The sequence below is a fragment of the Ranitomeya imitator genome, chromosome 7, assembly GCF_032444005.1.
Source record: "Ranitomeya imitator isolate aRanImi1 chromosome 7, aRanImi1.pri, whole genome shotgun sequence".
NCBI lineage: Eukaryota > Metazoa > Chordata > Amphibia > Anura > Dendrobatidae > Ranitomeya > Ranitomeya imitator.
In genome coordinates, this window is record NC_091288.1 from 175,895,912 (window position 1) to 175,917,291 (window position 21,380).

The window sequence follows — 21,380 nt, forward strand, 5'->3', positions numbered from 1 at the left end:
GAAAATTTAGCAATTTTTAAACTTTTAGTTTTTATGCCCTTAAATTAGAGTCATATTATACAAAATAATTAATAAAAAACATTACCCACATATCTGCTTTACATTAGCACAATTTTGGAAACATAATTTTTTTTGTTAGGAAGTTATAAGGGTTAAAAGTTGACCAGCGATTTTTTTAGGGACCACCTCACACTTGAAGTGACTTTGAGGGGCCTATATGACAGAAAATGCCCAAAAGTGACACCATTCTAAAAACTGCACCCCTCAAGGTACTCTAAACCACATTCAAGAAGTTTATTAACCCTTCAGGTGCTTCACAGGAATTTTTGGAATGTTTAAAAAAAACTGAACATTTAACTTTGTTCACAAAATTTTTACTCCAGATGCAATTTGTTTTATTTTACCAAGAGTAACTAGAGAAATTGGACCACAAAAGTCGTTGTACAATTTGTCCTGAGTACGCCGATACCCCATATGTGGGGGTAAACCACTGTTTGGGCACATGGCAGAGCTCGGAAAGGAAGGAGCGCCATTTGACTTTTCAATGCAAAATTTGCAGGAATTGAGATTGGACATGATATCGCGTTTGGAGAGTCTCTGATGTGCCTAAACAGTGGAAACCCCCAAAAGTGACAACATTTTGGAAAGTAGACCCCCTAAGGAACTAATCTAGATGTGTGGTGAGCCCTTTGAACCCCCAAGTGCTTCACATAAGTTTATAATGTAGAGCCGTAAAAAAAAATATCATTTTTTTCACAAAATGATCTTTTGCCCCAAATTTTTTATTTTTCCAAGGGTAACAGGAGAAATTGGACCCCAAAAGTTGTTCTCCAATTTGTCCTGAGTATGCTGATACCACATATGTGGGGGGGAACCACTGTTTGGGCGCATGGCGCATGGCAGAGCTCGGAAGGGAAGGAGCGCTGTTTTGGAATGCAGACTTTGATGGAAAGGTCTGCTGGCGTCACATCACGTTTGCAGAGCCCCTGATGTGCCTAAACAGTAAAAACCCCATATTGGAAACTAGACCCCCCAAGGAACTTATATAGATGTGTTGTGAGAACTTTTTTTACTTTATAACATTTTCCCAGGGTGGGACATCACTATATTACATCAGATCACTGATCTGACATTTTTCACAGCACTGTGTCAGATCAGCGATCTGACAGACAGCGCAGGAGGCTTGCCGGCACCTGTTGTCAGTAGGTGTCGAGAAGCCACCTCACTTCAGGACCCAGTAGGAGCCCCACGGCCATTTTGGATCCGGGGACTCCATGGAGAACACCCCAGATCGCATCACGTTGTTCCGGTGGGAGAGCGCAGGGAGCTCCCGTCCCTGCGCGATGCCGCTCTATGTAGCTGTCACTACTGACAGTGGCATAAGAGGGGTTAAATGCCCATGATCGGTGCTAGCTGACACCCGCAAGCGATCGCCGTGGTGCTTACCGTGAGACAGCGCGATCGTGCTGCCGTACTAGTACTGCGGTTTGCAGGAACTCAGTTCCCGCAGAGCAGTACTAGTAAGGCGCATGTCGGGAAGGGGTTAATTTTAATTTTTTATTGGGGCAAAAGGCGGGTGATTTGATTATTTGAACCTGCTTTTTTTTTATTTTTTCAGATTTTTAAATTTTTTTTTTTTTTACCCTTTTTAATAGGGGATTTGAAGTTTCAGCACTGCTATGCAGAGTGAAATTCACGATCTCTTATGAACGCCAGCCAGAGGCCAGGATCACTTCACGGGAATGTCGATTGCAGTGTGGAATGAAGCGCACACTTGTCGGAACATGTTGAATGCCATGTTTACAGAGTACACAAATAAACAACATTCACAAGGAACCAAACAGGCAGCAAAAAGTGGAGTAAAGGCCACTTCCCAAAGAGAAACTTGAAGAAATGTCTAGTTTGCTCACTAAGGTGTCTTCTGGGAAAAGCGAAGTCTCCCTAAGCTAGAAGATCGTTGGGTACAGCCGGGACCAGCTGCTTGGAAAGCATCACCAAACCAGGGATTCAAGCTTGAGGAGACTAATTTGCATATTCCAGGTGTCTTCTGGGAAAAGCGAAGTCTCCCTAAACTAGAAGATCGTTGGGTACAGCCGGGACCAGCTGCTTGGAAAGCATCACCAAACCAGGGATTCAAGCTTGAGGAGGCTAATTTGCATATTACAGGTGCCTTCTAGGAAAAGCGAAGAGTCTCCCTAAGCAAGAATTTTTGCCTGTAGGACATTATTGCAAGAGAGCTTGGCTGAGTAGATTACACAAGAAGGAAAACACACAGCAAGTCAGCAGGATCTAGGAGCAACATGGCAGATGTGACAACCTACATGGTCAGCTGCAGCATGTGCTACATGTTCACAGATCGACCAGAAGAAGAATCCAATTTCACCTGTCAGAAGTGTAGACTAGTGGCCCTTTTAGGAGAAAAGGTGCGGGGTCTGGAAGAAAGAATAGCAACTTTGAAACTCATCAAAGAGAATGAAGACTTCCTAGACAGAACAGAAGCATCTCTACTGGTCACAGAAGGTGAAAAAAGTGTCAGAGAACCTCCAAAAGCAGATGAGTGGAAGCATGTGACCAAAAGAAGCAAGAAGACCATGGAGAAATCACCAACCACACAACTGAAGAACCGATATCAAATCTTTGTAGAGGATGAAGATGGCACACCTGAGATGGCAATACCAGCAAGCAAAAAAGAAAAGGGCACACAGCAACAAGTGACAGCAAAAAGTACAGCCAAGAAGCAACGAAGAGTGGTGGTGGTGGGAGACTCACTACTGAGAGGCACAGAAGCAGCCATCTGCAGACCGGACATAACCGCAAGAGAAGTATGCTGCCTTCCAGGTGCGATGATCAAGGATGTGACCGATAGGATACCAAAGCTCTTCAGCTCCAAGGACGTCCACCCATTTCTTCTGATACATGTTGGCAGCAATGACACGGCAAGGAAGGACCTACCGACAATCTGCAAGGACTTTGAAGAGTTGGGGAAGAAAGTAAAGGAATTGGATGCACAGGTAGTTTTTTCTTCTATCCTTCCAGTAGATGGGCATGGCACCAGGAGATGGAACAGGATCCTTGATGCAAACAACTGGCTAAGACGATGGTGCAGACAACAAGGATTCGGATTCCTGGACCACGGTGTGAATTACTTGTACGATGGACTCCTCGCCAGAGACGGACTACACCTCAACAAACCTGGGAAACACACATTCGCCAGAAGACTCGCTACACTCATCAGGAGGGCGTTAAACTAGAAGAAGAGGGGACGGGAAGAAAAACATTAGACTCGAACAAAGAAGACCCAGGAAAACATACTCAGAAGGGAGGTAAGAACATTTCTAAAACAATCCACAGCGAGGAGATTGGAACAAAACAAAATCCTCTAAACTGCATGCTCGCAAACGCCAGAAGCCTGACAAACAAGATGGAAGAACTAGAAGCAGAAATATCTATAGGTAACTTTGACATAGTGGGAATAACCGAGACATGGTTAGATGAAAGCTATGACTGGGCAGTTAACTTACAGGGTTACAGTCTGTTTAGAAAGGATCGTAAAAATCGGAGAGGAGGAGGGGTTTGTCTCTATGTAAAGTCTTGTCTAAAGTCCACTTTAAGGGAGGATATTAGCGAAGGAAATGAGGATGTCGAGTCCATATGGGTCGAAATTCATGGAGGGAAAAATGTTAACAAAATTCTCATTGGGGTCTGTTACAAACCCCCAAATATAACAGAAACCATGGAAAGTCTACTTCTAAAGCAGATAGATGAAGCTGCAACCCATAATGAGGTCCTGGTTATGGGGGACTTTAACTACCCGGATATTAACTGGGAAACAGAAACCTGTGAAACCCATAAAGGCAACAGGTTTCTGCTAATAACCAAGAAAAATTATCTTTCACAATTGGTGCAGAATCCAACCAGAGGAGCAGCACTTTTAAACCTAATACTATCTAATAGACCTGACAGAATAACAAATCTGCAGGTGGTCGGGCATCTAGGAAATAGCGACCACAATATTGTGCAGTTTCACCTGTCTTTCACTAGGGGGACTTGTCAGGGAGTCACAAAAACACTGAACTTTAGGAAGGCAAAGTTTGACCAGCTTAGAGATGCCCTTAATCTGGTAGACTGGGACAATATCCTCAGAAATAAGAATACAGATAATAAATGGGAAATGTTTAAGAACATCCTAAATAGGCACTGTAAGTGGTTTATACCTTGTGGGAATAAAAGGACTAGAAAAAGGAAAAACCCAATGTGGCTAAACAAAGAGGTAAGACAGGCAATTAACAGTAAAAAGAAAGCATTTGCACTACTAAAGCAGGATGGCACCATAGAAGCTCTAAAAAACTATAGGGAGAAAAATACTTTATCTAAAAAACTAATTAAAGCTGCCAAAAAGGAAACAGAGAAGCACATTGCTAAGGAGAGTAAAACTAATCCCAAACTGTTCTTCAACTATATCAATAGTAAAAGAATAAAAACTGAAAATGTAGGCCCCTTAAAAAATAGTGAGGAAAGAATGGTTGTAGATGACGAGGAAAAAGCTAACATATTAAACACCTTCTTCTCCACGGTATTCACGGTGGAAAATGAAATGCTAGGTGAAATCCCAAGAAACAATGAAAACCCTATATTAAGGGTCACCAATCTAACCCAAGAAGAGGTGCGAAACCGGCTAAATAAGATTAAAATAGATAAATCTCCGGGTCCGGATGGCATACACCCACGAGTACTAAGAGAACTAAGTAATGTAATAGATAAACCATTATTTCTTATTTTTAGGGACTCTATAGCGACAGGGTCTGTTCCGCAGGACTGGCGCATAGCAAATGTGGTACCAATATTCAAAAAGGGCTCTAAAAGTGAACCTGGAAATTATAGGCCAGTAAGTCTAACCTCTATTGTTGGTAAAATATTTGAAGGGTTTCTGAGGGATGTTATTCTGGATTATCTCAATGAGAATAACTGTTTAACTCCATATCAGCATGGGTTTATGAGAAATCGCTCCTGTCAAACCAATCTAATCAGTTTTTATGAAGAGGTAAGCTATAGGCTGGACCACGGTGAGTCATTGGACGTGGTATATCTCGATTTTTCCAAAGCGTTTGATACCGTGCCGCACAAGAGGTTGGTACACAAAATGAGAATGCTTGGTCTGGGGGAAAATGTGTGTAAATGGGTTAGTAACTGGCTTAGTGATAGAAAGCAGAGGGTGGTTATAAATGGTATAGTCTCTAACTGGGTCGCTGTGACCAGTGGGGTACCGCAGGGGTCAGTATTGGGACCTGTTCTCTTCAACATATTCATTAATGATCTGGTAGAAGGTTTACACAGTAAAATATCGATATTTGCAGATGATACAAAACTATGTAAAGCAGTTAATACAAGAGAAGATAGTATTCTGCTACAGATGGATCTGGATAAGTTGGAAACTTGGGCTGAAAGGTGGCAGATGAGGTTTAACAATGATAAATGTAAGGTTATACACATGGGAAGAAGGAATCAATATCACCATTACACACTGAATGGGAAACCACTGGGTAAATCTGACAGGGAGAAGGACTTGGGGATCCTAGTTAATGATAAACTTACCTGGAGCAGCCAGTGCCAGGCAGCAGCTGCCAAGGCAAACAGGATCATGGGGTGCATTAAAAGAGGTCTGGATACACATGATGAGAGCATTATACTGCCTCTGTACAAATCCCTAGTTAGACCGCACATGGAGTACTGTGTCCAGTTTTGGGCACCGGTGCTCAGGAAGGATATAATGGAACTAGAGAGAGTACAAAGGAGGGCAACAAAATTAATAAAGGGGATGGGAGAACTACAATACCCAGATAGATTAGCGAAATTAGGATTATTTAGTCTAGAAAAAAGACGACTGAGGGGCGATCTAATAACCATGTATAAGTATATAAGGGGACAATACAAATATCTCGCTGAGGATCTGTTTATACCAAGGAAGGTGACGGGCACAAGGGGGCATTCTTTGCGTCTGGAGGAGAGAAGGTTTTTCCACCAACATAGAAGAGGATTCTTTACTGTTAGGGCAGTGAGAATCTGGAATTGCTTGCATGAGGAGGTGGTGATGGCGAACTCAGTCGAGGGGTTCAAGAGAGGCCTGGATGTCTTCCTGGAGCAGAACAATATTGTATCATACAATTATTAGGTTCTGTAGAAGGACGTAGATCTGGGGATTTATTATGATGGAATATAGGCTGAACTGGATGGACAAATGTCTTTTTTCGGCCTTACTAACTATGTTACTATGTTACTATGTAAAAATCTTTCACTTGCTGAAAGGACACTTAAAGAAACATGTCATTTTTACTCACATGGGTAATGATTTGAGTTAATTTAGTAACCTATTTTCTGTTCATGCATGTGAACCTGTATTACTTTGGCTTTTCTGTAAAATCCCTGCTTGCAATGCACTAGTGCATATTTGTCCTTGACCAAAAACACAGGTATTTACAGCTACACAACATCAGTGATCACATGGTGTATGCTATTATACCATGTATTTAATTTACCGGGTCACATAGCAAAAATCAGAATGGAGGACAGGCTAATTTCCACATATAATATGTAATAAAAGTTATGTCCATTGGTTCAGATCATCAGATCAAGTTCCACATGTTTAAATAATCTCATTAATCCATATCAGGGGCCTGTTTTCACTAAATGATATACCGTATTTTTCGGACTATAAGACGCACCGGACCATAAGACGCACCCGACCATAAGACTCACCCCAAATTTTCTGAAGAAAAACAGGGAAAAAAATAAAAGGGGTCAAAAGAGGGTCCGTCTTACAGTCTGAATTATTCAGCTTACCTGGGGGGTAGGGTGTGATAGGGAGTGCTGGTGGAGCGGGTTCACAGGAGGTGTTTCGGTGGTCTGGCTCATCCCAGGCTGGTGCAGCAGGTCCGGTGGTGCGGGAGCTCCGCCATTTTGTGAAAGCCCCCACACATCCATCCCAGGCTGATGCTCGTCTCCCAAGATCTCATTCTGCGCGTGCGCCGCCTCCGGTGGCCATTGCCATGGAGCCCAACTCATTACAGCAATGGAAGTGTGGGGGCTCCGGCCTTTCACAAAATGTCGGCGGCGTCCCCGCACCACCGAGTATCTACAAAAGTGCGCGCACCAGCCTGGGATGTATCTCCTGGGAAGTGCATCCGGCCTACAAGACGCACCCCCATTTTCCCCAAAAAATTTTTGGGAAAAAGTGCGTCTTAAAGTCCGAAAAATATGGTATATCTGGCACCCCGCAGCCTGGACCCCCTTGACCTATATGCAGTGAAAATAGCCTATACGTGTGATGAAGGGTCTTCACCCGAAAAGTTTTGTGATGCTGTACTTGGTGTAACCAATGGATATGAAATACTGATAAGACATCCTATTTGTAGCATCTCCAAGTGCCTTTAGGTGTGCAGTTCCTTCACTCTGTCTGCTGTTAATAGGAATCTATCAGCAAGTTTTGCTGTGTAATCCGAGAGCAGCATGATGTAGGAGCTGAGACCTTGATTTTAGTAATATGTCACATACTAAGCTGTGTGTTGCTCTTACAATAAAATCGGTGTTATATCAGCAGGCTATTACCACTACAGGACTAGTGGTCTCGTGCCTCCTAGTCCTCCCTCTCTGTGTAACCACGCCCCACCACAGATTAGCAGCCTTCTATGAAAGTACAGTGTACACAGAAAGCAGCCAATCAGTGGTGTGGGTGGGATTATACAGGGCTCAGCATTCTGAGCATTCCTAGATCTGCAGCAGAAAAAAACAGGGATTGTACTGATGTGACATCTTAGTACATGAGCGTGAGAACACCTTACAAGTCATCTACATTCACTTCCCATATGACCGCTGCAAGAATAAATTAAAATATAGAAGCAACTTACGTAAAAAAGGGCATTAACTGTATTAAGCTTTCTTTATTAGGTTTGGCAGCAAACTCTGGCACCGTCTGTATGACTTTGTTCATGACATTTCTTAAGTATATCTGGAGCTGCTTCCGCCGTTCTTCTACAAACTTTGCATCCTGGAAAAAGACAAAAAAATATATATGGATTGTTAAAATTGCTACAAAGGCAAAGGAGATCTATAACACATGAGCTCTGCCCGAATTCAATTACCATACAGAATTTACAACACTGGGTTTACAAAGTGTGTATCACACATCCAGAAATTAAAGGGAATCTGTCGCCAGGTTTTCGCTACCCCATCTGAGAGCAGGGGCAAAGACCCTGATTCCAGTGATGTGACACTTACTGGGTTGCTTGCTGTAATTTTGATAAAATCACAGTTTTATCTGCTGCAGATCTAGCAGTTCTCTGAATGCTGAGCTCATCAGTATATCTACTCCCACGCTCCAGAGACATATTGATGGGGAATTTAGATCGTGAGCCCCAATGGCGACAGTGAGTAGGTCTGTAAAGTGCTGTGGAAAATAATGGGGGCCATATAAATAAATAGATGCTAGTGTATAAATGACAATAGTAAGAGAAACAGTGAATGTTTGCATTTTTAATATGATTACTTTTAAGTAAATTGCTAAGCTCTGGTCAGACATGTGGAAATTTACAGTAGAGTCTTTGGTGCACTCGGCTACGTCACAGGCAGTGACTTTACAAGACAGATTGTGTGGCCGATGAGATTTATACATCCAACACTCTGTATATTTGGAAAGATCAATACCAGACAGGTCCTAATGATGGAGTGTCGTTAAATTTACTACTTGCCGATGCCCGGTAAAAACGATATTGAAAAAGCCATAAAAAGCAAAACAACAATACAATAAACAGATCATTGAGTCAGTGGTCAGAGGAAAATACACAGCTCAGTGGGACAATGGAGGAAAATGTATGTTATGTGGGTGTCTGGAGAAAAGGGAAAATAACTCCTGCTTTGGTGGGGATTTGGCTGACTGTTATGTGTAGTAATTATGTTGTCATCAATTAATTAGTGACATTAGATCAATACAACGACAGCTGGTAGGACAAACCGTAGCCTCGCAATCCAGCCCAAACAATGTACGGAGCAATAAATCGGTGGCCTTGGCCACCTACAGGAACGGATCTCTCCGAGCATCAAGCTAGGATGAAAAAAATAATCACATGCTTTCTATGAGTGCATTATAATCTGCTTCCGTCACATCCTGCAAGCCACAGAACTTGGCCAAAATGTGTTCAAGTCCATCAGAATGTGCTACATTAAGGAAAGGTTCAGGCCTGAGATGCTTCTCCGCAGCTGTGGTCTGCTGAATTTCTGTTTTCTGTTTTTGCCGACATTGGAAAAACTCCCAATACTTTCAATAAATGGAAGAAGTCATGTAAAATAACGCTATCACCTGCAGATATGGGGTTAATCTGCAGGTCAAAAGTGTTCGGACACAGTGTGGCGCCGGCACTGAGAGCCCCGCTGCTGGGAGGAAATTAACTTTATTCCCCCAGCAGCTTCGCTATTTCAGTCATAGGGGTGACAGTTTCAGTTACTGCTCAGTTTATAGAGAACGGCACCTGTAACTGCAGCCCCGGCATTGACTAACAACCAGCTCACCATACCAGACTTAGAAACTGAAACACCTACTTCCTGGAAGGTGTTCTTTACTTGAGTGGATGTTGTGAAAGATTTTCTTCACCATGGAAAGGATTCTGCGATTGTCCACCACTGTTTTCATCAGTGGATGTCCAGATCTTTTTGAGTTTCTAAGCTCACCAGTGCGTTTTCTCTTCCATTGAGAACTCCTTTGACTGCATGTTGTGGGTTCACAGCAACAGCCAAAACTTGTGCCACAGTCCAAATAATTCTGGACATAACTGTACATACAGTATATGACCATACCCTGGGATTCTTAACTTGCACCAACACTTTTCTGCTTGTTCTTTACACTGTGTGGATTCCAGGTACTGTTTTTCTCTTTAGATGTTTTTATTGTTATTTTCTCATAGCACATAAGTCTTTTATACTATTGTTTGGTCGAGTTCATGCTTTTCTCGAAAGGCAACTCAACCTCATATAAGGGCGAAAAATCCACGGTTCAAATGGAAATTTGCATATTGGGTGCCCTTAGTTTCAAGAGCCCATACCTTTGTAATGCAGTGGAGCTTGCACATGTTCACATTTGACTCATTTTGTCAAGAAGTGCCGGTCTGTTTTTCTTTTATCTTTGGCACGGATGAGATAGATAGAAGATAATATAAAATAGATGATAGATAGATAAATAGATAGATAATAAATAGATGATATATATATAAATAGATAGCTAATAAATAGATAGCTAATAAATAGATAGATAAATAGATGATAGATGATTATAAGAAATAATAATTTTATTTATATAGCGCCAACATATTCCGCAGCGCTTTAAAAATTATAGAGGGGACTTGTACAGACAATAGACATTACAGCATAACAGAAATCACAGTTCAAAATAGATACCAAGAGGAATGAGGGCCCTGCTCGCAAGCTTAAAAACTATGAGGAAAAGGGGAGACACGAGAGGTGGATGGTAACAATTGCTTTAGTTGTTCAGACCAGCCATAGTGTAAGGCTCAGGAGTTCATGTAAAGTTGCATGAACCAGTTAACTGCCTAAGTATGTAACAGTACAGACACAGAGGGCTATTAACTGCATAAAGTGTATGAGAACATGATGCGAGGAACCCGATTATGGTTTAAGTTTTTTTTTTTTTTAATGGGCCACACAGGGATAGTTAGGTTAATGCGTTGAGGTGGTAGGCCAATCTGAACAAATGCGTTTTTAGGGCATGCTTAAAACTGTGGGGATTGGTGATTAATCATATTAACCTGGGTAGTGCATTCCAAAGAATTGGCGAAGCACGTGAAAAGTCTTGGAGACGGGAGTGGGAGGTTCTGATTATTGAGGATGCTAACCTCAGGTCATTAGCAGAACGGAGAGCACGGGTAGGGTGGTAGACTTAGACCAGGAAGGAGATGTAGGGTGGTGCTGAGCCATGGAGTGCTTTGTGGATAAGGGTAATAGTTTTGTACTGGATTATGGAGTGGATGGGTAACCAGTGTAATGACTGGCACAAGGTAGAGGCATCGGTGTAACGGTTGGTGAGGAATATGACCCTGGCTGTAGCATTCAGGACAGACTGGAGAGGGGAGAGTTTGGTAAGAGGGAGGCTGATTAGTAGAGAGTTACAATAGTCCAGATGAGAGTAAGAGTTTTTGCAGTGTCGAAAGAAAAGGGCAAATTCTAGAAATGTTTTTGAGATGCAGATAAGAAGAGCGAGCCAGTGATCGGATGTGGGGGGTGAAGGAAAGGTCGGAATCAAGTATGACCCCAAGGCAGCGAGCATGTTGCTTGGGAGTAATGGTGGAACAACACACGGAGATGGCGATGTCAGGCAAAGGTAGGTTAGTAGAGGGAGAGAACACGAGGAGTTCAGTTTTTGACAGGTTCAGTTTCAGATAGAGGGAGGACATGATGTTAGAGACAGCGGTAAGACAATCACTGGTGTTTTCTAAAAAGGCAGACGTGATATCAGGAGAAGTGTATAATTGGGTGTCATCAGCATAGAGATGGTACTGGAAACCAAATCTACTGATTGTTTGTCCAATAGGGACAGTATACAAAGAAAAGAGGAGGGGGCCTAGGACTGATCCTTGAGGAACCCCAACAGTAAGGGGAAGGTGAGAGGAGGAGGAACCAGCAAAAGATACAGTGAAGGATTGGTCAGAGAGATAGGAGGAGAACCAGGAGAGAACGGTGTCCTTGAGGCCGATGGAGTGTACCATAGTGAGGAGGAGCTGATGATCCACAGTATCGAATGCTGCGGAGAGATCCAAGAGAATTAGCATGGAGTAGTGACCATTAGATTTAGCTGTTAGTAGATCATTAGAGACTGTAGTGAGGGCAGTTTCAGTAGAGTGTAAAGAGCGGAAACCAGATTGAAGAGGATTGAGAAGAGAGTTATCTGAGAGATAGCGGATAAGGCGGGAGTGGACCAGGCGTTCGAGGAGTTTAGGCATGAAGGAAGATTGAAGACAGGTCTATAATTAGCGGCACAGTTTTGATCGAGGGATGGTTTTTTAAGTATTGGATGTATGATAGCATGCTTAAAAGAGGAGGGAAAAATACCGGAAGAGAGAGAAAGGTTGAATATTTTTGTTAGGTGAGAGGTGACAGCCGGAGTGTCACGATACTAGTGGATACAACTGGACACCAGTGGCTAGGTCAAAGAGACTGCAGACACAATGGTTTAAACAAGCAATATTGTATTTGTGATCTAAATGCAATATAGCATATAAGTCCAGATAAATCTTTAGTCAATCCAATAAACGATAGCAGCAGAGCTGATAGTCTGCGATACAGCATGCAAAGTCACTGAGCAATGAGTGCACAAGAATGTCCAGCACTGACACAGTCTCTTGCAGAGCAGAGGAACACACAAGCTGGCTGGAGTTCTTACTTCACCACAGGTGTGGTCAGGCAGAAGTTTCTGAAATCAGATGTTCAGCAATCCCTTGGTCAGTAGGCAGGGATCCAGACGTGCAGGTTGGCAGAGGACTCTGCCGTTAGGAAAGGACCAACAGGGATTGTAAGTCCAGGCTTGAGTTTGCGGAGAAACAAGGTCCAAAACATAATACACAAGCAATAAAACAGAACAGGTGCCGGCTTTATATAGAGCTTTGGCAGGAAGCAAGATGGCGGACGTAAAACATCAAGATCCAGACTTAGCTTGGGGAAGCATTCATGCAGGGGTGCATTCGTGCACTTGTATTCGTGTATTTTTATTCAAAGTACTTTTTTTTCTAAGTACTCGGCAGTTATAACATGGCAGAATATAATCAAGCATCTCTTCTCTCTTCATACAGGTAAACAGATCATTCATTCTCTGAGCTGAAATATCCTGCATGTCTATTGCTCCAGTCCCTGACAGCAAGCAGCTTGAATGGTAAACAGATCATTCATTCTCTGAGCTGAAATATCCTGCATGTCTATTGCTCCAGTCCCTGACAGCAAGCAGCTTGAATGGTAAACAGATCATTCATTCTCTGAGCTGAAATATCCTGCATGTCTATTGCTCCAGTCCCTGACAGCAAGCAGCTTGAATGGTAAACAGATCATTCATTCTCTGAGCTGAAATATCCTGCATGTCTATTGCTCCAGTCCCTGACAGCAAGCAGCTTGAATGGTAAACAGATCATTCATTCTCTGAGCTGAAATATCCTGCATGTCTATTGCTCCAGTCCCTGACAGCAAGCAGCTTGAATGGTAAACAGATCATTCATTCTCTGAGCTGAAATATCCTGCATGTCTATTGCTCCAGTCCCTGACAGCAAGCAGCTTGAATGGTAAACAGATCATTCATTCTCTGAGCTGAAATATCCTGCATGTCTATTGCTCCAGTCCCTGACAGCAAGCAGCTTGAATGGTATCTGAGTCATTCCATCTTCGGCATTGAATCCTGCATATATCTATATATGTTAGTCATCCTATTATGCATTTTTTGTGTTTATAGATATTTAATCTGACTTTGCATGTCCTTACTCAGCGAGATCACATAACTGTTTCAAAGTGGTCTATGATCCATGTAGACCTGGACATTTGTTTATCTGATCACTACATTTATTGTGTCCTGTTGTCTCAACTGAGTTTGATTGATTGCTAACGAGCTTTAACACAAAAAAAAAAAAAAAAAAAGGAAGATCTAAGGGCTAGCCTTCTATAAATGTAGACTTAGCTTGGGGAAGCATTCATGCAGGGGTGCATTCGTGCACTTGTATTCGTGTATTTTTATTCAAAGTACTTTTTTTTCTAAGTACTCGGCAGTTATAACATGGCAGTTAGACAGGGCAGGAGACATGTAAGAAAAACTAAATCTATTCCATATTCACTTGAAACAGCACAAATACTCACCATATTTATTTGCATATTCTATATCCTGGCTGCTGCATTCACTCACATTCACCGCCCTTGCATTAACTCTCTACACTCCATCCATATCGGCCCCTCTGTCCTTGCCTCTCCTATGTATAGCACTCATGCTCTGTTCACATTGCTTAACAGCGCAGATCCATTCAGTCCCACCATCCAACACAAGAGACGCTCTCACAAATCACTTAACCATCTGCTCACTCTTTCGATCCTCCTCCTCCTAGTTGCTGGAGACATCTCTCCAAACCCCGGCCCCCCATGTTATAGCCAGTCAAACCTCCCAATTTCTACACCCAGAAACCCCTCTAACCTTATTAATATTCCCTGCATGCCTTCTGTCTCTTTGAATTGTGCCCTTTGGAATTCTCGCTCTGTGTGTAATAAACTCTCCTTCATCCATGACTTCTTCCTTTCTAATTCTCTTAACCTCCTGGCTCTTACTGAAACCTGGATCCAGCAGTCAGACACCACCGCTGCTGCTGCTCTTTCATATGGTGCACTACACTTTTCTCATACCCCAAGATCGGACAACAGAGCAGGTGGAGGCGTTGGTCTGCTCCTTTCACCAAAATGTACTTTCCAAGTTATCCCCCAAGTACCCTCACTTGTCTTCCCTTCCTTTGAGGTCCATGTGGTCAGACTCTACGTCCCCTTCTCCATGCGAGTGGTGGTGGTGTATCGTCCTCCCGGCCCCTCTCATCAGTTCCTGGATCATTTTGCCACCTGGCTTCCACACTTTCTTTCCTGTGACACCCCCACCCTTATCATGGGTGATTTCAACATCCCTTTTGCCTCTCCCCTCTCCCCATCTGCTTCTCACCTTTTGGCTCTAACCTCCTCTTTCGGCCTCTCGCAGCATACTAACTCGCCAACACATGAAGATGGAAACTCCCTTGACTTGGTCTTCTCCCGGCTTTGCTCAGTGGATGATTTCACAAACTCCCCTCTCCCACTCTCTGACCACCACCTTCTTTCATTCTCTATCAAGAACTGCCATCCCGCTCAGGTCACCCCCACTTTCCACACTTATAGAAACATACAGGCCATTAACACCCAGGAACTTATGAAGAACTTGCAGTCCTCATTGGCCCCAATCTCCTCCATCTCATGTCCTGATTCTGCTCTGAAGCATTACAATGAAACCCTGCAAAGTGCCCTGGATGAAGCTGCTCCTCCTATACATAAAACAACTCGGCACAGACGGCAACAACCGTGGCACACGCTGCAAACACGTTTCCTGCAGCGGTGCTCCAGGTGCGCAGAACGTCTGTGGAGAAAATCTAATCTACCCGAAGATTTCATCCATTATAAGTTCATGCTAAAGACATACAATTCTGCCCTTCACCTCTCCAAACAAACCTACTTCAACACCCTCATCACCTCCCTGTCCAATAACCCTAAACGTCTCTTTGACACGTTCCAGTCCCTACTCAACCCAAGAGCGCAGGCCCCAACCACGGATCTCCGTGCTGACAATCTGGCCAATTACTTCAAAGAAAAAATTGACCATATTCGACAGGAAATCATCTCCCAATCTCTTCATACCATGCACTGTCCTCCCTCCCCCACTGCATCTAGTTCACTCTCTGACTTTGAACCAGTTACAGAAGAAGAAGTAAGCAGGCTCCTTGCATCTTCTCGCCCGACCACTTGCACCAGTGACCCCATTCCGTCACATTTCCTCCAGTCCCTTTCCCCGGCTGTCACCTCTCACCTAACTAAAATATTCAACCTTTCCCTCACTTCCGGTATTTTTCCCTCCTCATTTAAGCATGCCATCATACATCCATTACTTAAAAAACCATCCCTCGACCAAAACTGTGCCGCTAATTATAGACCTGTCTCTAATCTTCCCTTCATCTCTAAACTCCTCGAACGCCTGGTCCACTCCCGTCTTACCCGCTATCTCTCAGATAACTCTCTTCTCGACCCTCTTCAATCTGGTTTCCGCTCTTTACACTCTACTGAAACTGCCCTCACTAAAGTCTCTAATGACCTACTAACAGCTAAATCTAATGGTCACTACTCCATGCTAATCCTCTTGGATCTCTCTGCAGCATTTGATACTGTGGATCATCAGCTCCTCCTCACTATGCTCCGCTCCATCGGCCTCAAGGACACCGTTCTCTCCTGGTTCTCCTCCTATCTCTCTGACCGATCCTTCACTGTATGTTTCGCTGGTTCCTCCTCCTCTCACCTTCCCCTTACTGTTGGGGTTCCTCAAGGATCAGTCCTAGGCCCCCTCCTCTTCTCTTTGTATACTGCCCCTATTGGACAAACAATCAGTAGATTTGGCTTCCAGTACCATCTCTATGCTGACGACACCCAACTATACACTTCTTCTCCTGATCTCACGCCTGCCTTATTAGAAAACACCAGTGATTGTCTTACCGCTGTCTCTAGCATCATGTCCTCCCTCTATCTGAAACTAAACCTGTCAAAAACTGAACTCCTCGTGTTTTCTCCCTCTACTAACCTACCTTTGCCTGACATTGCCATCTCCGTTTGCGGTTCCACCATTACTCCAAAGCAACATGCCCGCTGCCTTGGGGTCATCCTTGATTCTGACCTTTCATTCACCCCCCACATCCGATCACTGGCTCGCTCTTCTTACCTGCATCTCAAAAACATTTCTAGAATTCGCCCTTTTCTTACTTTCGACTCTGCAAAAACTATTACTGTTTCACTTATTCATTCTCGTCTGGACTATTGTAACTCTCTACTAATCGGCCTCCCTCTTACCAAACTCTCCCCGCTCCAATCTGTCCTGAATGCTGCTGCCAGGATCATATTCCTCACCAACCGTTACACCGATGCCTCTACCTTGTGCCAGTCATTACACTGGTTACCCATCCACTCAAGAATCCAGTACAAAACTACTACCCTCATCCACAAAGCACTCCATGGCTCAGCACCACCCTACATCTCCTCTCTGGTCTCAGTCTACCACCCTACCCGTGCCCTCCGCTCCGCTGATGACCTCAGGTTAGCATCCTCAATAATCAGAACCTCCCACTCCCGTCTCCAAGACTTTACACGTGCTGCGCCGATTCTTTGGAATGCACTACCTAGGATAATACGATTAATCCCCAATCCCCACAGTTTTAAGCGTGCCCTAAAAACTCATTTGTTCAGACTGGCCTACCGCCTCAATGCATTAACCTAACGATCCCTGTGTGGCCTATATTAAAAAAAAAAAAAATTAATTAACTGGTTCATGCAGCTTTACATGAACACCCAAGCCTTACACTATGGCTGGTCCGAATAACTATAGCAATTGTTACCATCCACCTCTCGTGTCTCCCCTTTTCCTCATAGTTTGTAAGCTTACGAGCAGGGCCCTCACTCCTCTTGGTATCTGTTTTGAACTGTATTTCTGTTATGCTGTAATGTCTATTGTATGTACAAGTCCCCTCTATAATTTGTAAAGCGCTGCGGAATATGTTGGCGCTATATAAATAAAAATTATTATTATTATTATTATTATCCATGTTAACTGAGGGCAAGTCTAAGGGCAAGAGAAACAGATTCCAGGACTAGATACTGACACTTGGAAAGGGACTGGAGATTTGACGGAATGGGATCACTGGTGCAAGTGGTCGGGCGAGAAGATGCATGGAGCCTGATTACTTCTTCTTCTGTAGCTGGTTCAAAGTCAGAGAGTGAACTAAATGCAGTGGGGGAGGGAGGACGATGCATGGTATGAAGGGATTGGGAGATAATTTCCTGTCAGATGTGGTCAATTTTTTCTTTGAAGTAATTGTCCAGATCCGTGGTTGGGGCCTGCACTCTTGGGTTGAGGAGGGAATGAAAAGTGTCAAAGAGACATTTAGGGTTAATGGATAGTGAGGTGATGAGGGTGTTAAAATGTTTGGAGAGGTGAAGGGCAGAGTTGTATGTTTTAAGCATGAACTTATAATGAATGAAATCTTCAGGTAGATTAGATTTTCTCCACAGACATTCGGCGCACCTGGAGCACTGCTGCAGTAAACGTGTTTGCAGCGTGTGCCACGGTTGTCGCCGTCTGTGCCGAGTTGTTCTATATATAGAAGGTGCAATTTCATCCAGGGCACTTTGCAGGGTTTCATTGTAATGCTTCAGTGCAGAATCAGATGGAGATAGGGGTCAATGAGGACAGCAAGTTCTTCATAAGTTTCTGGGTGTTAATGGCCTATTTGTTTCTGTAAGTGTGGAAAGTTGGGGTGACCTGAGCGGGATGGCAGTTCTTGATAGAGAGAGGGGAGTTTGTGAAATCGTTCATTGAGCAAATCCAGGAGAAGACCATGTCAAGAGAGTTTCCGTCTTCATGAGTTGGTGAGTTAGTATGCTGCGAGAGGCCGAGAAGATAGATAGATAGATAGATAGATAGGTAATAAATAGATAGATTAGACAGATGATTGATTGATAGATAATGGATAAATATGAGATAGATGATAGATAAATGATAGATAGATAATAGATAGATGATATATAATAGATAGTTAATAAATAGGTAGATAAATAAATAAATAGATAGTAATATATAGATGATAGATTGATAATAAATAGATGGTAGATAGATAATATATACAGTGCCTACAAGTAGTATTCAACACCCTGCAGATTTAGCAGGTTTAATAAGATGCAAATAAGTTAGAGCCTTCAAACTTCAAACAAGAGCAGTATTTATTAACAGATGCATAAATCTTACAAACCAAAAAGTTTTGTTGCTCAGTTAAATTGTTATAAATTTTAAACATAAAAGTGTGGGTCAATTATTATTCAACCCCTAGGTTTAATATTTTGTGGAATAACCTTTGTTTGCAATTACAGCTAATAATCGTCTTTTATAAGAACTGATCAGGCCGGCACAGGTTTCTGGAGTTATCTTGGCCCACTCCTCCATGCAGATCTTCTCCAAGTTATCTAGGTTCTTTGGGTGTCTCATGTGGACTTTAATCTTGAGCTCCTTCCACAAGTTTTCAATTGGGTTAAGGTCAGGAGACTGACTAGGCCACTGCAACACCTTGATTTTTTGCCTCTTGAACCAGGCCTTGGTTTTCTTGGCTGTGTGCTTTGGGTCGTTGTCTTGTTGGAAGATGAAATGACGACCCATCTTAAGATCCTTGATGGAGGAGCGGAGGTTCTTGGCCAAAATCTCCAGGTAGGCCGTGCTATCCATCTTCCCATGGATGCGGTCCAGATGGCCAGGCCCCTTGGCTGAGACACAGCCCCACAGCATGATGCTGCCACCACCATGCTTGACTGTAGGGATGGTATTCTTGGGGTCGTATGCAGTGCCATCCAGTTTCCAATTGGCACCAAAGATCTCGATCTTGGTCTCATCAGACCAGAGAACCTTGAACCAGTCAGTCTCAGAGTCCTCCAAGTGATCATGAGCAAACTGTAGACGAGCCTTGACATGACGCTTTGAAAGTAAAGGTACCTTACGGGCTCGTCTGGAATGGAGACCATTGCGGTGGAGTACGTTACTTATGGTATTGACTGAAACCAATGTCCCCACTGCCATGAGATCTTCCCGGAGCTCCTTCCTTGTTGTCCTTGGGTTAGCCTTGACTCTTCGGACAAGCCTGGCCTCGGCACGGGAGGAAACTTTCAAAGGCTGTCCAGGCCGTGGAAGGATAACAGTAGTTCCATAAGCCTTCCACTTCCGGATGATGCTCCCAACAGTGGAGACAGGTAGGCCCAACTCCTTGGAAAGGGTTTTGTACCCCTTGCCAGCCTTGTGACCCTCCACGATCTTGTCTCTGATGGCCTTGGAATGCTCCTTTGTCTTTCCTATGTTGACCATGTATGAGTGCTGTTCACAAGTTTGGGGAGGGTCTTAAATAGTCAGAAAAGGCTGGAAAAAGAGATAATTAATCCAAACATGTGAAGCTCATTGTTCTTTATGCCTGAACTACTTCATAATACTTTAGGGGAACCAAACAGAATTCTGGTGGGTTGAGGGGTTGAATAATAAATGACCCTCTGAAAAGACTTTTCACAATTTAAAAAAAAATAAACAAAGAAATAACATTCTTTTTTGCTGCAGTGCATTTCACACTTCCAGGCTGATCTACAGTCCAAATGTCACAATGCCAAGTTAATTCCAAATGTGTAAACCTGCTAAATCTGCAGGGGGTTGAATACTACTTGTAGGCACTGTAGATAGATGATAGATAGTTAATAGATGATAGATAATAGATAGATGATACTGAACATAATAGATAGATGATAGATAGATAGATAGATAAATAGATAAATACATACCGGTAGTTAGATAATAGATGATAGATAATAGATAGAAGATAGTCATTTTGTTTTTAAACCAACATCTTCTACCTATCTGAAGTCGCAAAGGGAATAACTCAAAGAAAATAATAGATGTCAGGTTTCTATGAAAACTGTAAGTCACCAAGGAATCTCCTCGGAACGGACATGCACTTAGATCCCTAGCAAGTACAGTCATGGCCAAAAGTATTGACACCCCTGCAATTCTGTCAGATAATACTCATTTTCTTCCTGAAAATGATTGCAAACACAAATTCTTTGGTATTATTATCTTCATTTAATTTGTCTTAAATGAAAAAACACAAAAAGAATTGTCCTAAAGCCAAATTGAATATAATTAGACACCAAACAAAAAAAAGGGGGTGGACAAAAGTATTGGCACTGTTCGAAAAATCATGTGATGCTTGTCTAATTTGTGTAATTAACAGCACCTGTAACTTACCTGTGGCACCTAACAGGTGTTGGCAATAACTAAATCACACTTGCAGCCAGTTGACATGGATTAAAGTTGACTCAACCTCTGTCGTGTGTCCTTGTGTGTACCACATTGAGCATGGAGAAAAGATAGAAGACCAAAGAACTGTCTGAGGACTTGAGAAACCAAATTGTGAGGAAGCATGAGCAATCTCAAGGCTACAAGTCCATTTCCAAAGACCTGAATGTTCCTGTGACTACCGTGCGCAGTATCATCAAGAAGTTTAAAGCCCATGGCACTGTGGCTAACCTCCCTAGATGTGGACGGAAAAGAAAAATTGACAAGAGATTTCAACGCAAGATTGTGCGGATGTTGGATAAAGAACCTCGACTAACATCCAAACAAGTTCAAGCTGCCCTGCAGTCCGAGGGTACAACAGTGTCAACCCGTACTATCCGTCGGCGTCTGAATGAAAAGGGACTGTATGGTAGGAGACCCAGGAAGACCCCACTTCTTACCCCGAGACATAAAAAAGCCAGGCTGGAGTTTGCCAAAACTTACCTGAAAAAGCCTAAAACGTTTTGGAAGAATGTTCTCTGGTCAGATGAGACAAAAGTAGAGCTTTTTGGGCAAAGGCATCAGCATAGAGTTTACAGGAGAAAAAAAGAGGCATTCAAGGAAAAAAACACGGTCCCTACAGTCACAAACGGCGGAGGTTCCCTGATGTTTTGGGGTTGCTTTGCTGCCTCTGGCACTGGACTGCTTGACCGTGTGAATGGCATTA

At 43.1% G+C, this 21,380-nt stretch overlaps 1 protein-coding gene across 3 annotated transcripts in view; it reads right to left on the reverse strand.

Moving 5' to 3' along the window:
- The window catches only part of SNX29 (sorting nexin 29), a 597,835-nt gene that overhangs the window by 101,429 nt on the left and 475,026 nt on the right, over positions 1-21,380 (reverse strand). For all 3 annotated transcript variants that reach the window (XM_069734084.1, XM_069734083.1, XM_069734082.1), the window contains one exon: positions 7,902-8,041. In XM_069734084.1, the coding sequence (XP_069590185.1) occupies positions 7,902-8,041 (140 nt within the window). The remainder of the gene's footprint in view (positions 1-7,901; positions 8,042-21,380) is intronic.